Below are 16,090 nucleotides of genomic sequence, written 5' to 3' on the forward strand. Positions count from 1 at the left end.
GCCAATAACAGTTATATAATATTTTTCATCACCCCCCCCCCCCCGCACACTTTTGCAGGAAAGCAGAGATGGAAGCTAAACGCCTACGAGAAGAAGAGGAGCTTCGTATTCAACTTGAAGAAGAACAGAAGAAATTAGCCGCGGAGAGAAAGCAGATAGAAGCAGACCGACAGAAGCTGGAAGAGATGCAGAGACAAGCGGAAGAAGAACAACGTAGAAGGTGAGGGGTTATTAAAATGGGCTAGAATCAGTTTGTTTACTTACCATTTCGTCTAATAATAATAATAATAATAATACTGGATTCTTATATAGCGCACGTATCGACCTTGGAAGGTCCTCAAGGCGCTCCAACATTACCTGGCTATGCTAGGCTGCAGATTTCGACGCTCACAGCATTTAAGGAATTCCTTCCCACCGGTACCCATTTAACACCTGGGCGGAGAGTGGCAAGTGTAGATTAATGTCTTGCCAAAGGACAATAGTGCCGCGGCGGGACTCGAACGGCGGGCCCTTTGATTCACAGTCCGACGACTTATCCACTATGCCACAGCACCTCTACGTGTCTACTATCCATAAAGTCTGACAATCATTAAATGATTAATATTATTTAAGATCAATTCATTATTAGACCATATTGTTATTAGATCAAATGAACAATAGACCATAAGGGAAGTAGACTAATTAAAGATTTGACCAAATGGAAATTAGTCTTGGTCATTAGATCAATGATATTAAAGAGAAAATGATTATTAGACCATGTGAATAGTAGATGGGCTGGATGTAGACCATGATGGAATGATTTATTTAGAAAATTTGTGATAGTTTGAGCTTCCCCCCGCAGGGCTGTGGAGCTGGAGTATTAATTCAAGCAGACGTATTGTAATTCTATCACTATATCATATGAGTTGTATAACAGCAGAATGTTTCGTTAATTTCTTTGTGTGTTATAATTTTGCCAATTTGATAGGGAGGAGCAGGAACGCCGTGACTATGAATTAGCCCAGCGTCTCTCGGAGGAAGCTAATTCTCAGGTTATCGCAGAGGAATCTCTTGTAGCTCGGTAAGACAAACATTCAATTTTAAACCACATTTTCTTTTTTTGAAATATTTGATTTACCCTAAATTGTTTGATGAAAAATGTGCATAAATTATTCTGTGCAAGGACCTCTGTGTACAAGTGCATGTACGTTTAGATATATTCCAATGAGCCTTTTTCCTACAAACAGTAAATTGTGACTTTTAATTAAAACTTCCGTAAATAGCACTTTTGATTCACTATTAAAATGAACAGTGATGCATTAGTTCTCTTTAGAAGACACAGATGAAATTATAGCATCTGAAAAATTGATTTACTTTAACAAAATGTATTCATACTCTTAAATTCTGCTGTAGCATTGCTGACATTAAGTTGAGTGTATATCTCCATGCTTGGTGTTTGCTGTGTGCTTTGTATAAGGCAGGGCTGGCTCCATTCTTGATCCATTCCTTCCTCATTTTAAGTGAATCAAGTGTTCTTTTGATAAAGATTTGCATGGTGTGGTAGATGAGTGAGGAAATCTTTATTATGTCCTTATAAAGGTTGGGATATTCTTTCTCAGAGAGATGTGTTAGTTCTTAAAAGAGCTGTGGTATAATTCTTTTGCGGTTGTAGTTCTTCAAGAACTGTTGTGTGGTTCTTTTGGGTTATAGTTCTGGCAATATTTTTTTAGATCTTTCTCTTTCTTTGAAATAGATCTAAAAATTCATTGTCAGAACTATATAACCACAAAATAATTACACAACAGTTGTTTTAAGAACCAACACATCTCTCCAAGAAGGAATACCCCAGTCCTTATATAAAGGGCTACACACATGGCATACCTGTTTAAGTGTTCCTCACTCATTTAAGCAAATTGTCAAAAATTAAGGGTTTGCTGTGCAATTATTACACCCAATGGTTACCGTGACTGTTATAGTATCGAACCATGAATGACCCTGTTATAGTGTCAAACCCTGTTTAAAGGTTAAGCCACTTCGCATGCATGTGATGTGTATTGCTAAATCACAACTGTGCTTTTAATATTGCTTGCTCAACCATACTTGTGTGCAGTTTGTACTAAAAACTACAATTTCAATTTCTTTAAAGGTAAAAGTTTTAAAAAAGGGCAGTCCAATTTGACCAGTGACTAAATTTATACGTAAATCTGTAAAATCGGTCTCCTGAAGTATATGTGGAAACAAAATAATCGGATATCCTATAGACTCAAGATTATAGGTGCTGAAGGTTCCACCCCAGGTGCTAGTGAATTTTTACCAAAAGTTTTCTTGGATTTTTAGCACGTCCAGTACCTTGTCCCCCATAAAATTAAGGAGATCAATCTAGAATCGATTTATACCGTAGTCATAGTTATTGTTTTCCATCAAATGTGACTGCCCTTTAAGAAACTTGTTCATGATGACTGCATGCATTGCTTTTTATTGTGGAAGCTCTTTCCTTGCTGGTATCCATTCATGCTTTAAATTGATTTTGCTTTTTCCATGTTTTTCTCTTTGCTTTGATTTCAATTTTCTACCCTTCATTGCCTTTCCCTTCACGCTCTATATCGTCATCTGTATTATATTTGTATTATATACATATATATATATTCCTATAATCTACATTTCTGTACATTTCATTTCTTCAAAATATATTGTTATATAATGTCTATATCCATTTTCTTGATATTCAATTCATCAACTTATATTTCTTCTCAATGATACCACCAAAGAGCTCAAGCAAAAGTTGTAGAAACTGCCCCTCCCTGTGTATCTCAAAATACATCTCCACCTAAATCTCCACCAGTGTCTCAACATATAACTCAACCTAATTCTCCTTCTTCACCGCGACCTGTATCTGCTGCCGTACCTGAACCTCCTTCTCCAACGCAAGGCATTTTGTATGCATTCTTTACATTTATTCTCCATATCATTAATGTGCATTCAAATATTGTATGCACGAACATTTTGATTTAGAACAAGTTTGTGCATTTTAACAAAATTGTTAAATAATGCTACTGGTGCGTATGATTTAACCACAAACCAGTAAGAAAAGGTTTTGTACTTAGTAGTTTGCTTGTGGTAATATAGAATAAAAATGTATTCATAGTTCAGAAGAGCCAATAGTGCATCCTGGGTGGATATTTTTTTAAAGGCATGTTCCTCCATATCGCATATACCTAAACACAAACAACAGGAATCAGCGCTCTAGTTCCATTCCCTCATACCATGATTTGCAGACATGTCTACTTTCAGTTGTAAATTATTTGAAGGCGCCTCATAGGCTGTGGCCTGTTATATGTCCATGTTGTGTCTCCCATGCACTATCAAACAGTTGCTAGTTTAGGATTGCTTATAGCTTCTTCTTCTTTCTTTCTTTTTTACTCAGCATTTGTCTTTCAAATTAGCAATTATGATTTATATTTCCTGTACTACCACTCAAAAAATTATCATTATGAGGGATTTGTCTAATTTCTTATGATAATGTGTGCAGGACATTCTATAGAGACTCTGAATCGAAAATGCATGTTCCAATACTGCAAATAATGTTTTTTTTTTTGTCAGTTTAACCACTTCAACCTGTAACTTTCATTATTCATATTATTCTTATGTATCTGCATAATGTAATATAATTGATTTGATCAAAGCCCCAATTTAATGTCATCTAGAAAAGGGAACAATCATAATGGCTGTTAATTCAATACATTATTTGTAAATGTATTCAAGATTTATGGAGAAAAAATGGCAACAATAATGAATAACCAAATCAACCTCCTTGCAATAATGCAAAATTGTGAACAAATAGTTGTCGATCTTCCAATCTGTACGAATCCATACAGTAATATATAAATGACAGGGGAGATTCGTCAGTTAATCAAAAACGCAGATGATTTGAGCTATCACTATTGTTGTGATAATGTCCATTTCACATAAAATAATAATAATAATAATAATAATAGTAATAATAATAATGATCTTTTAAAGTCCACTCCAAATTTTATTAAGTTAAACCGAAAATGTAAATTCTTTTTGCCCAATTGATTGTGAGCCCGGCAGCCACTGAGCAGCGCCAGATCGACGTTGCTTTATCCCTTGTATTTATTAATTTTTTTCTAGAAGTTGTATTCATACGGTATAAAAGATGAACACTTTTATTACCTGAAATATCAGAAATGGCAATTCAGTGTCGAAAAATAATGAACTTTCTGAGCATTGGGAAGCATTAAAATAGAGATTTCATAGTTGAGTGTTTAAGCACTTGACTTGAAATGCAAAGATCTGAAAGATTTGATCCCCGACATGGCAATAATGTCCTTTGGTAAGGCATTAATCTACATTTGCCACTTAATACCCAGGAGAGAGATTGGTACCTGGCAGGATGACGAAAGCCATTGTGTTAGTATTATCCATATGCCCCACGGTGACCTTATAGTAGGAATACTTCCCAGGGAGTGGAAATGGTGCATATTGTGCATGAATAAATCCGATGACCAGGGTATTATTATCTGTAAAGCCCTTAGAGACGGTATTTCGTATTATTATTATTATTATCCAAGGGTACTAACATTCATTCATGGGTTTTTGTTCACCCTAACGCCCTTCCCATCATCTCATATCATAACGTATATTTAACCCTTCCAGTGCTGAGGCTACCGTTGTCCAAGCCGCTGCTCCAACCAAATCCCTTGATCTGACAACATGGAAGTATGCTGATCTCAGAGACACTATCAACACCTCAATCGGTAAGGTCTACTTCATGTAGTAATCAGAAATTCATTTTCAAAGAGTCAACCTGATTTTTGTTTTCCTTTTCTTTTCATTACTTTTTGAAATTTTAAGTTCAAACTGACTTTTGGAACCATCTTCTTAAAGGGGGTGTAGCATGGCAAATGCTGGTTAACACCATCTATGAATTCTTTTGGACAACAACACTTAAACGAATGGACTTGATTAACGATCAAGGTTCCCCTCACGGTTTTGCGTATGTTGCAAGCACGTGAATACTGTGGGCGCGTCGGCCATAGTTGTATTATACCCGATTGGCCCCCGAGTCAGGCCACGGGAAAGACATGTAGTCTCGTAATGCTACACCTCCTTTAATGTAAGAATCAGTTTCTGTTTCAGAAGGTAAGAAAAGCTTTTATCAAGCCACTAATTGTAGAACAGCTACATTCTTTAGTATGGAAAACGTCAAGAAGACCTTCCTGCCCGACAAGGCTGAGGAAACAGAATAGGGTGATTTTTGTAATTGATATTGTTTCAACGTTGTTTATGGTTGTTATTTGGTTTTGTTTTCTTTGGGGGGGGGGGGGGGGGGCATTGAGGTTTTTTTTCTTAGCCTTGGGGAATATCAAAGAATTTTAAGTATGTTTTGTACACAGAATATGCAGCTGTACATTAACATACTTTTGCCCTACAAGCTCATCACCATTTGTAACTGCCTGGTTTGTATGCAAGGTTATCCCAAATGGTTTAGAAACGTCTGCTGTATGAATATTCATGTACATCATTATGTTTCTTTGTGAATGCCAGACATTGCACTCCTGTCTGTGTGCAAGGAGGAGTTCCATCATCTGTATCTAATAATAATGTTTCTTTGTGAATGGTAGATATTGCGCTCCTGTCAGCCTGCAAGGAGGAGTTCCATCGTCGTCTCAAGGTCTACCACGCCTGGAAGATGAAGAATAAGAAGGTTGCCGCCGGCGACAAGGGCGGACCAGAGAGGGCTCCACAATCCATCTTTGAAAGTGGTTAGTACCCTATTCCAGTGGATATACTCACCCACAAATATTGTTTCTTTTCATTCACATATATACCTCCTCTTTAATGCATCTGATGCTTAAATTGTATTTGTCTCCAAAACAATGTGTCTACACTGTATAGACGACAGTAATGTTTACTTCAGTTTACCTGAATATTATAAATTGTTGATTCTCATGAACATTTGTAAGACGTCAAAATTCTTGCACCACAGATGGAAAGATTTTGATTGACAAAGACTTCCTCTTTTTGTAGTCTCTTCTTGTTAATTTTTTTTCTCAAGTTTATTATTATATGTCTTTAATGTATTGAATAATTACTATGTATATCGTGTATATTGCTTGGTTATTTCTTTTTTTGGAAGTGTAGAAATAAATCACATCAAATCAAAATCGGGGAAAATATATGTATATGATTGCATATATATGCACACAAGACATATTGAATAATTACTATGTATATCACGTATATTTCTTTTTTATTTCTTTTTATGGAAGTGTAGAAATAAATAAAATCAAATAAAATCATGGAAAATATATCATTGCATATAATTATATGCACACAAGATATATTTTATTATTAACGCTTTTCTCTCGCCCCATCTGCACAGCCCAACAATACAACCAGCTGGCACCCCCTCCGAAAGCCACCAAGGCTGCCCCAGCCAATCAGAACATCCAACGCTTCTTCAGGGTGCCTTTCTCCGTGACTGGGTCCACCGCTCAGGGTCAGATGCCCGAGAGGGGGTGGTGGTACGCCCACTTTGACGGTCAGTGGATCGCCCGCCAGATGGAGGTACACCCCACCAAGGTCCCCGTTCTTCTGGTTGCAGGTAATCTTTCAACTCAAGAAAAAAAAATTACAATATTCCAACAGCTACATATGAATTAGCTGTTCACTATGAAACAGCTTACCGGTAGCCATAATAGCTGTCTAAAAACATAACATATTAATTTTGCTACTAGCTGTTTCAGAATGTACAGCTACGCTTCTGCTTCTAGTTCTAGCTGTTCCATCATGTATTGTAAACAGCTAAGCTACTAGCTCAGTAGCTGTTTCATAATGTACAGAGCAGCTTCTAGCTGTTCTAGCATGTAACAGCTAAACTTTTAGTTGTTCCAGATGGTAACAGCTATGTGAAGGCTAAAGTAGCTGTTCACCTTGGTAAACGTATGGTTATGATAATTTGATAATATTCTGGGTTTACATAGCAGTACATCGACGATGACATCAGATTCTGGCTTCCCCACAGTGTATGCACATTCTCCACTCCCTGGGGAGCACTTTCAGACCTGCCAACCAGTTCGATTTAGTGGCATTTCGTACGATTTTTAGAAGCAAATACGACAGTACGATTTTCCTCGATTTTGAAGAAGAAAATTTTTTTTTTTTTTTTTGTGTGTGTTGCCATTTTCAATGGCAAAATGCCCATTCTGTCCTGTAAAGTATCCTACAAGCATCTCACATCGGCAATTTGGGGATTGTTCATTGGTTCATCGAACTCAACAGTGGTGACAAAATCATGCATATTCAACCAATGATCCTTAAAACAATTCTTCCCGTATGTAAGAACTGTAAGAGGCATTGATCCGCGTAACAGTTCGTGTTTATTTTTAAGGAGACAACTTTTGGGAATAAAGAATACAGTTTTTGAACTCCAGAGGTTGGCAGGTCTGCACTTTATCCTGAAACCATGTTACAAATGCAGACAGTAGATGCTACAGTACTACACATGTATATGTATGCACATTCTTCACTCCCTGGGGAACATTTCAGCCAGAAGCTTTGTTACAGACACTGAGGCCTGAATTCACATAGGAGGTTTGTCGACAAACCTTGGTTTCCGTGCGTCATATATCGCGTTTTGACGCGTTTTTACAAACTAGGTTTGTAAAAAACGTGTCAAAACGTGTCATATGATGTACATAAACCTTGGTTTGTCGACAAACCTCATTTGTGAATTCGGGCCTGACAGTGTCACATGGTGCGCGACACATGCTCTGTTGACGATTGGCCCATGGTCAATTCATACACTTTTTAAATCCTGTACTGACCTGTACTGAAGCATGTCTGATGATGGCCTATTCGCAAGTCCTTGTGAATCAGACTTAATGATACTTTGGTGTCAATTTATATATACCAAATTAATGTACTATGATAAAACATGTACTTTGTAATGTATGGGAAACCAAATGACCTTAAAACTTGCACGTGCCCTATTACAGTGATATTGTAAAGACGAGTCATAAAAGAGCCCAAAAAAATTGCATAGAGTTCAATGCAAAACAAAATAAAGAGTGTTATTTTCATGCAAGCAAGCTTGAAAAGAAGCCCCAAAAATGTTTAAAGTATTTTTTTCCCTGGTCTGACTGAATTATTTCCTCTCCTTCCTTCCAGGTAAAGATGATGAGAACATGTGTGAGATGAGTTTGGAGGAGACTGGGTTGACACGACGTCCCAACGCCGAGATCGTCGAGCGGGAGTTTGAGGAGCCCTGGAAGCGTAGCGGCGGTCAGCAGTACCACATGGCTGCTGTACGCAACAAGCAGGCTAGACCAACGTGGGCCACGCAGAGCTTGAAAGCTCGTTGATGGTAGATCAACTCCTAGGGAGAATGAATGAAGAAAATTCAAATGCCTTTGTGTATGTGGAACCTAAATGTGCACTCTGCTTCATGAGCCTTGTAATGTATTTAGTGCATTTTTGCAGTGAACCAAAAGGAAGTTGTCTGCAGTAGACTTTATTAGGAGTTTGACACCAAGAAACTTGTCTTGTTGTAGGAAAGTTATATTTCATGAAATAACAATGTAATTTTGTGAGTGAGAATTAGATCAGCTGTGAATTTTGTGGATCTTATCTCACTAGTTTGGGAGCAGTGGTGAAACAAGATGAACCTTGCAGTGGAGTTGGGTTTAATTGTCACCAGGGGGTGTTTCACCAAACTTGTCATCAGTGACAAATGACAATTGTTGTTATAAGCTACTGAAATCCTTGCTTCTGATTGGTTATCAACAGATTTGTCACTGATATTTGTCATTTGCATTGAAAAAAGGCTTTGTGAAACAGGTCCCTGGTCTATGCCTTCAAATTGTACACACACATGTAGTAGTTGAAGAGACATGAGGCTCTTCCAGCACAGGTTTTCAAAGGTTTTGTTTTCATTCAGGGAGTATTCTTTATAAAGTAGGTAAATCCAGTGTGTTTGAATATCAAAAGATGAAATTACAGAATTCTGACTAAATAAAATAATCAATATTAATATCATGAAAAGTGATTTGTATTTACAGATATATGGTTTAATGTGTAACTGCACAGAGAGCATCGAATTATAGGTATTGATGAATAGTATGCAAGTGGGTAGTTATGATGATATGAATAAAACAATTATAAATTACATTGCACAATTGATTTTATCTTGCACACCTTGACGTCAACCCAAAGAAAAGATTTTAGATAACACTTACATTCCAAGGTGTATTGACAAAGGCATCTAGGGCACTTACTCGGTCATGCTGTATTTGTACTTTATACATGTAAATGTATGTGTTTTGTGCACATTCATTTACATTCTAAGATAAAGTCATACTTTTCTCCTTATGCGTGACTTTTGAAAGCATTTCAGGACTTAACATTCCTTCTTTTCTATAATTCTGTATCAATTTCACATCCACGAACATTCTATACTGTATTCCAATTATTCAACAACTTTTGAAAGAAATGGGAGCGAGAATTCAATGCATATGCAGCAGTTGAAGCAAACTTGACCACTCTTTGTGCTGATCTATCTATCATTAGAGACATGCATCAACTGTAACATGTGGAGGTAGTATACTATACAGTTGTCTTTCTAAACAGAGTGACAAGCGCTGGAAAAAAAATACATGTACTGTGAAACCTGTCTATAAAGACCACCCAAGCAGTAGGCAGACGGTCTTTATGCACAGGTTCATTGAAACATGTACTGTTTTAATGAGAAACTATTTTCAAGGGAAACAAAAAATGTGGTCTTTGTAGACATGTGATCACTATACAGCAGGTTTGACTGCATTAGGATAAAAGGTACAGTGATGGGCTTGCATTCATGTACACATTTGTTATCATTTTTATGGCATGGCATTTCTACCTTTTCCAAGAAAGCATTGTACTTGGATACCTCAATCAGGATTTCATGATAACAATTTGGGGCATTTGATATCTAACTATATCATTTTTTTGTTTAAAGTTGAGTTATTCCTACAGGCTTGTAATTTTGATATTTTTTGTGTTTTTCGAAACTCAAGAATGAAAGGTGGATTGATCAAATTTAGGCCATGCATGGTTTAATACTTTTAGGAGTAAGCTTCCATGTCACTTTCTAGAAAAATGGGGACAAAATTTTTTTGCATACGGTACTTGAAAACTTACAAGACTTGGTGTGGGTCTGTTAAGAAGAATGACATATACATGTACACACAGGCTTCTCCACATGAAATTGTTTACCCTTGGTAAAAATTGAAAAAAGGTATGGCTTTCCAGTATCCCAGGAGGTGATTTGAAAAGACAAAAATATTTCGACTTTAAACAGAAAATCCCTCATAAGTTTCATACTGTGTATGAGCACGAATGGTGTGTTATGCACCAACGAGAACACTGTGTACCGGTATGCATTCTCTTTGTAGCTGTATTCTCTTGATGTTCAATGTCTTTCACAAACTCACAAAGTGTCGTGCAGCAAGTGCTTACAGACCAAGTGTAATTTTTTAGAAAAATCTTTGCTCGTCTTTCACAAATCTACATCTACACATTTGTATTTAACAGCTAGATGATAAATTTCATATACATTGTATCTCATGTTGGGAAACTGCAATATGTTTTATTGCAGTTTTGTGACGAAGTAGAGTGTTTATTTGTTTACGAATACCATTTTACACCAGCCTTGATAACTACGAGTGTACATGTAATATAACCAACAAAATCTGTAAAAAAATAATTTTCGTCACAATCGGTCACTTTAGCTTTGAAGTCAATAGATACTTTATATTTTGATGCACATACATAATGTGCCTGCCATTTGTGCCCAATTTCAAATCAATAGATCTGTCCTACGGGAGACTTCTTGAGGCCAAGTCAAGAAATATAAAACTTAAATCATTCAATGTTGTTTTTTGCGTAGAATCATAGAATTTAAGTACATACCAGTTTAAAAGTTTCAACCTTAGTTGGAAGTAATCCGGTGCACAAATATGGAATACGTGTACATGTAGTGGTGCATATGGGTTTTGACATCATTATGGTTTAAAGCTTGCTCATTTATTTCTTGAAATATTGATATTTGGTTTTCATTTTACATACTGAATATAGATAAAGTCAGTCTATTTAGCAGTAAGGAATTGTTTCTTTCCAATCAGCTAGCATGCTGCATGTTAACATCACTACATTGTTTCATATCATAGAATAGAATGTTTACTAAAAATGTTGTAAATTTGTACTATTGTTATTAGAGTATGCTTCTTTTCAGAGATTGTTTTGTTTTCCATGTCTTAAAGCTTTAATTTTATTTGCTAACATATTATGTGTAGTTACGAAGAAAATTCTTCATTAGAATATTTCATGTTTATGCATATCCAGTTCCCAAAATAATTTAGGAAAAAAAATATTTAAAAATATGGGACAAAATTCAAGATGAAAAAGATACGTGTTGTATAAAAGCCACTGCAAATATGTCAACATTTGTAGATGCATTTTGACAAATTATAGATTGCTTTTTGCTTGTTTGCCAAGTATCATGGGAATAGTAGGCCTACAAGTTGTGTGGCACACTGTACAAGTAAAGAAAAGTAAAATGGATGTTTGTTACGTCAGATATGTGCAATATTTTATTGCATGCTGGCACTCTGTCTCTGTGCTTCAAATTGTGCAAACCGTTTCAAAGGAACTTGATGTCTAATTGCAGAGTGCTACATATCTGAATATATGCTAGAGTTATCATGACAATACTCCTGTCATTTGAACAAGAAGTATTTTTTTTTTTTAGAGGAGGTACAATTCATGTAATGGTACTGCATTGTAACACACCAAATTACTACATACATGTACCGGGTATATAGTCATCAATTTTGATTCTCTGGGAATTTATATCGGAATAATGTTACATTATACCTAATAGAAATTCCACTGGGACAGCAATTCAAATACAATTAATAAACTGCAAGCAGAAGATAGTTATTTGCAAACACAGAATAATTTATTTTTTATGAATCTGGGTCCCATTGAACAAGTGTTAATTTTATAACATTCTTCTCAGTGGGATGTCCATGCGTCTAGAAATACGACTTTTGCGAGAAAATTGTCGACTTCTGCGATTGGCAGGCACTACACCTTTAGAAATTAGATGTACGTATAGCTTATAGTTGGACATACATGTATTGTACCTTGGTGGTCGCTTGCCTGTTATAATAGATGTATCGAAAGTAGCAATAGAATGTATTTGTATTCAAATTTGGTGCATACATATTGCACTTGCTGCAATGACAATTCAAAATGTTCATCTCGTGTTCATAGTGACATTATTCATCTTATACAAGGCAAACTGTATGCATATATATTGAAAATCATGTTTGAATTCATTAGTTCGTACCCAGATATAGTATTATATTGTATTCAGCAGCACTATACGCATAGAGCACCCGACTATGAGGAGAATACCATGTGAATGAATTCTATTTATTATAACTTTATCAATGGTAGTACTTAATCAGCGTCTTTCACTAAATCAATACGTAGATATTTAGAGAGAATTGATGAATATTGCTTAAAGCGTCACTAATCAATATATTTTATACACTAGTTATTGATATACATATTGTATTTGTGTGTGTGAGGAGGCTAGCCTTGCAGTATAGTGCCTTGTCAAGCATCAAGCGTAGGTTCTCGCAAACTAGATGTTGCAATGGATAGGCAAGATTTATGTGTAGATTTGTAGGAATGTAGTAGTATCAAAGTCACTAGTTTTCATCTACATCTCAAACTCATTTTGAAATGTAGTTTCAAAGCTACGACATTTCAAAGATTGAAAATAGAAATAGGGCCTACATTTTTCACATTTACCTAATATGGTTTGGTTGTAGGCAACAATTCATGATATGTTGGGCAAGGCATGATTAAGACAATTCCTATGACATGCTGCAATGGCAGTGGTCAAGCTCAATTGTAATGCTCATCTATAGGTCTATGCCTTAAATACAAGTACTGAATTTTGGGCTACGGTTGTGGGAATTGGTCACTTGATTTTTCTACAATTCAGATGCAAAATTAAGTTAGTTACTTGGTATTCAATGTTTGCACTGAAAATATGACAGTTGATGTGATTCAAGCCTTGATGAAAGTGCTTAATAGTCTACTTGAAGTATTTGTTGCAATGTAATGCTTAGAATATCAGTAAGATTAGTGCATATGGCAATACCAAGTGCATAGCATGTAGCAAGTGTGTACAATCTACTATGTAGATGTATTTGTGAAAAAGCAAGCTGTATACATGTACATCGATCTGTTTAATTCATCTGTTGATTAGATGCGAATGCTTTTTTTTTTTTAATAGAGTACTTTACTACAATTGATTGATACAGCTTGTAAAATTCCAAAGTTTTTGCCTTTGTGTTGAGAGTTCTGGTACAAGTTAGAATAATGTTAATTGTACATTCAAGTTAATACTTATTTCTCTTGTTAATTGTAGGTCGACATTAACTTAAAAAGTATTGTAATTGCATTCAGGTATGGACATTTATTTTATAGGACACAAGGATATAAACATTGAATGTACATGATATGTACTCCAATGAATTAATTATTCTAGAATGTGACACAGGTGGAGTTTGGATGGCCTTTAGTTTACTAAACAGTCAGGTAAGTGCATGTCACAATAGATATAAAATGTGCCACAGGTTTGTGTATGGTGTCTTCGAGTGTGTTATTAAAGGGGTAACATTGAAAACATATTAATCTGTAGGAAAATTTCCAATTGTTGGGCATCATTCTCTGAGATCTGGAAATATACCCCAAGATCGACATGCTTTTTTGAGGTTTCCCAATGTGAAGACGAAGTACATGTGACAAATATTTTTGGCTTATGTGACACGCACTTCAACCGTTTGGATTGGTGTATCACGTTAGATATCTAATAAAATTGCGCTCTAGCACTACACAAGCAACTACTCGTATTCTCCTTTTTTATTTCACACTCCCCTTTCTTTCTTCAATGCATGTCCAACATTGTATAAATTTGCATCAAACTACACTTTGAGGTCCCAACAGATTCAACTTGTGCTTGGTCAATAAGCGAGTTCGTAATTAGGATTTGCGCATGGGCAGATAAGGGTCATTGTACCCAAATTGTAAAACCATCGAGACGAATACTCGGATTGTACAGGTGGAAGTATTCTTCCCAAGAGCAAAGAAAAGCACCTCCATCACTTCGGCAGTGATTATTCTAAAATGCACACGTGGGAAGTATCCATTGTGTCAAAGATCTGTGGATATTTACGAACTCGCTTATTGTACATGTATTCATTTACTTTTAGATGGAAGGCAGAATAAGTGAAGGGAGAGGATGAAGGGAGAGGATGAAGAAATAAATTCACAAAACAAAGCAGACACATGATGCAAGGTCATTCATTTTGTAAGATTTTAATATGAACTACATTTATATACAGCAACACTTTAATACAACCGGTCAACGACATTTCCTGCCTCTTGAATATTGCTGATGGGTTTCCGATTTCAAGATGTATTATGTTTATGGGTTCCCCATACTAGGTGTAGGACCAAAAAAAATTGTTTTCGAAAGTTGAAATTGTAAAATTGAAGCGAGCCATATGATATTTCAAATACTATCCTTACAGATTTATTTGTTTTCGGGGTTGGGGGGGGGGAGGCATTTGTCAATTGCAGAGTATTTTTGCAAGAAAACTATTTGAAAGAATATCAAACTTACTTTAAAAGAATTTAATTAAATTTTGCAATGTGCAAGCTAAGAAAAACATGTGCACAGGCCTCTTCTATACTTTATGGAGCTAATTTCTTGACTTTAGCATGATAGTACATCACCAACATACAGAGAAAATTTATTTTGGTGATTGGTACAATTTAATGTTTTAGTACTTCATCCAGTGTTTCTGATGTCGCCTTCGGGATCCATGTAATATGAAAAGTAATATATCTTGATAACAGGAACCAACAGCAATATCATTTCCATTTTCAGTAACCCCAAATGAGTCTAGTTTAACAAGTTTAGTTCAAGAGGAATTTTGGCTACTGATCGGTGTTTCAATCATTGTGATAACAATACGCTACGATGTCTTAAGTCCACCCTGCACAATATATGATCTGACTGCAATCCCATTTCCAAAGAAATTGCAATGACGTTCAATATGGATATTTAATAAATACAATCTTCTTCATTGCGGTTCTGAGTAATGATATCAAAATGCAATGCATCAAAAACCTTGAGAGAAAGACTAAATAGGTTTCAAATTGTTTCAAATCTGGTTTGCCCTTAGCATTGGAATCGAAGCTTGCAATCACAAGAAATTGGGATCCTAAGTCACAAAGTCAGGCATTTCAGAGCATAAAAGTACTTTTTTACAGACTTGTGCCCCTGGTAAATTAAACTATCTGATACAATAAAGATCATTAAATAATACTGCTTAAAGTCAATAATTCTGTTTTATATATATCTTCAGTTAATTTTTGCATCAATTTGTTTTCAATCCTATGGTGTAAATCTTGTTGAATCATTACATTTCTTGGTTGGTAATAATTCTGCTACATTAATGAATTCATACATACACACAGTCAATAATGCAATTTTCTATTCAGTGAGATATTACCCTTTTTGATCTTGTAACAAGTGGAAATGCCAAAACTCCTCTGGATTACACTATGAATATGACGGACACAGAAAGCGGACAAAATATACAGTTCCTCAGGTAAACAAAGGAACATCCCTTAACTACTATTATGTTAAAAGGTGAATGTGCATGTGACACCTGTTCTACACATGTTTACATAATAGCAGTGAAGGGATGTTCCTTTATCTACCTGAGGAACTGTATATTTTGTCCGCTTTCTTTGTCCGTCATATTCATAATGTGAACACATAAGCATACAACGAGTGAATTCTCATGATGGTGTACTATAGTACTTCATATTACATGTTTACTAGCCAGTTATTACAATATCAAAACAGGGGAGTTTCCTCTATCTCTCATTCAATTCAATATAAATAAATATATCCAAGATGAATAAAACGAAAGAAAACAATATATTATCCATGGGCTGC

The 16,090-nt window shown here is 35.7% G+C and overlaps 1 protein-coding gene across 3 annotated transcripts in view; it reads left to right on the forward strand.

Annotated features, from left to right (window-relative positions):
* LOC115928095 (unconventional myosin-VI-like) overlaps window positions 1–8,398 on the forward strand; it is a 47,607-nt gene extending 39,209 nt beyond the window's left edge. For 2 of the 3 annotated variants that reach the window (XM_030994836.1, XM_030994835.1), the window contains exons 23-29: window positions 59–220; window positions 968–1,060; window positions 2,748–2,915; window positions 4,657–4,757; window positions 5,625–5,765; window positions 6,386–6,607; window positions 8,173–8,398. In XM_030994836.1, the coding sequence (XP_030850696.1) occupies window positions 59–220; window positions 968–1,060; window positions 2,748–2,915; window positions 4,657–4,757; window positions 5,625–5,765; window positions 6,386–6,607; window positions 8,173–8,366 (1,081 nt within the window). In that variant the 3' untranslated portion in view covers window positions 8,367–8,398. The remainder of the gene's footprint in view (window positions 1–58; window positions 221–967; window positions 1,061–2,747; window positions 2,916–4,656; window positions 4,758–5,624; window positions 5,766–6,385; window positions 6,608–8,172) is intronic. The other variant, XM_030994837.1, reaches the window with a different exon arrangement.
* The last annotated feature ends 7,692 nt before the right edge of the window (window positions 8,399–16,090 follow it).

The sequence above is a fragment of the Strongylocentrotus purpuratus genome, unplaced genomic scaffold, assembly GCF_000002235.5.
Source record: "Strongylocentrotus purpuratus isolate Spur 01 unplaced genomic scaffold, Spur_5.0 spur5_scaffold_21, whole genome shotgun sequence".
Classification (NCBI taxonomy): Eukaryota; Metazoa; Echinodermata; class Echinoidea; order Camarodonta; family Strongylocentrotidae; genus Strongylocentrotus; species Strongylocentrotus purpuratus.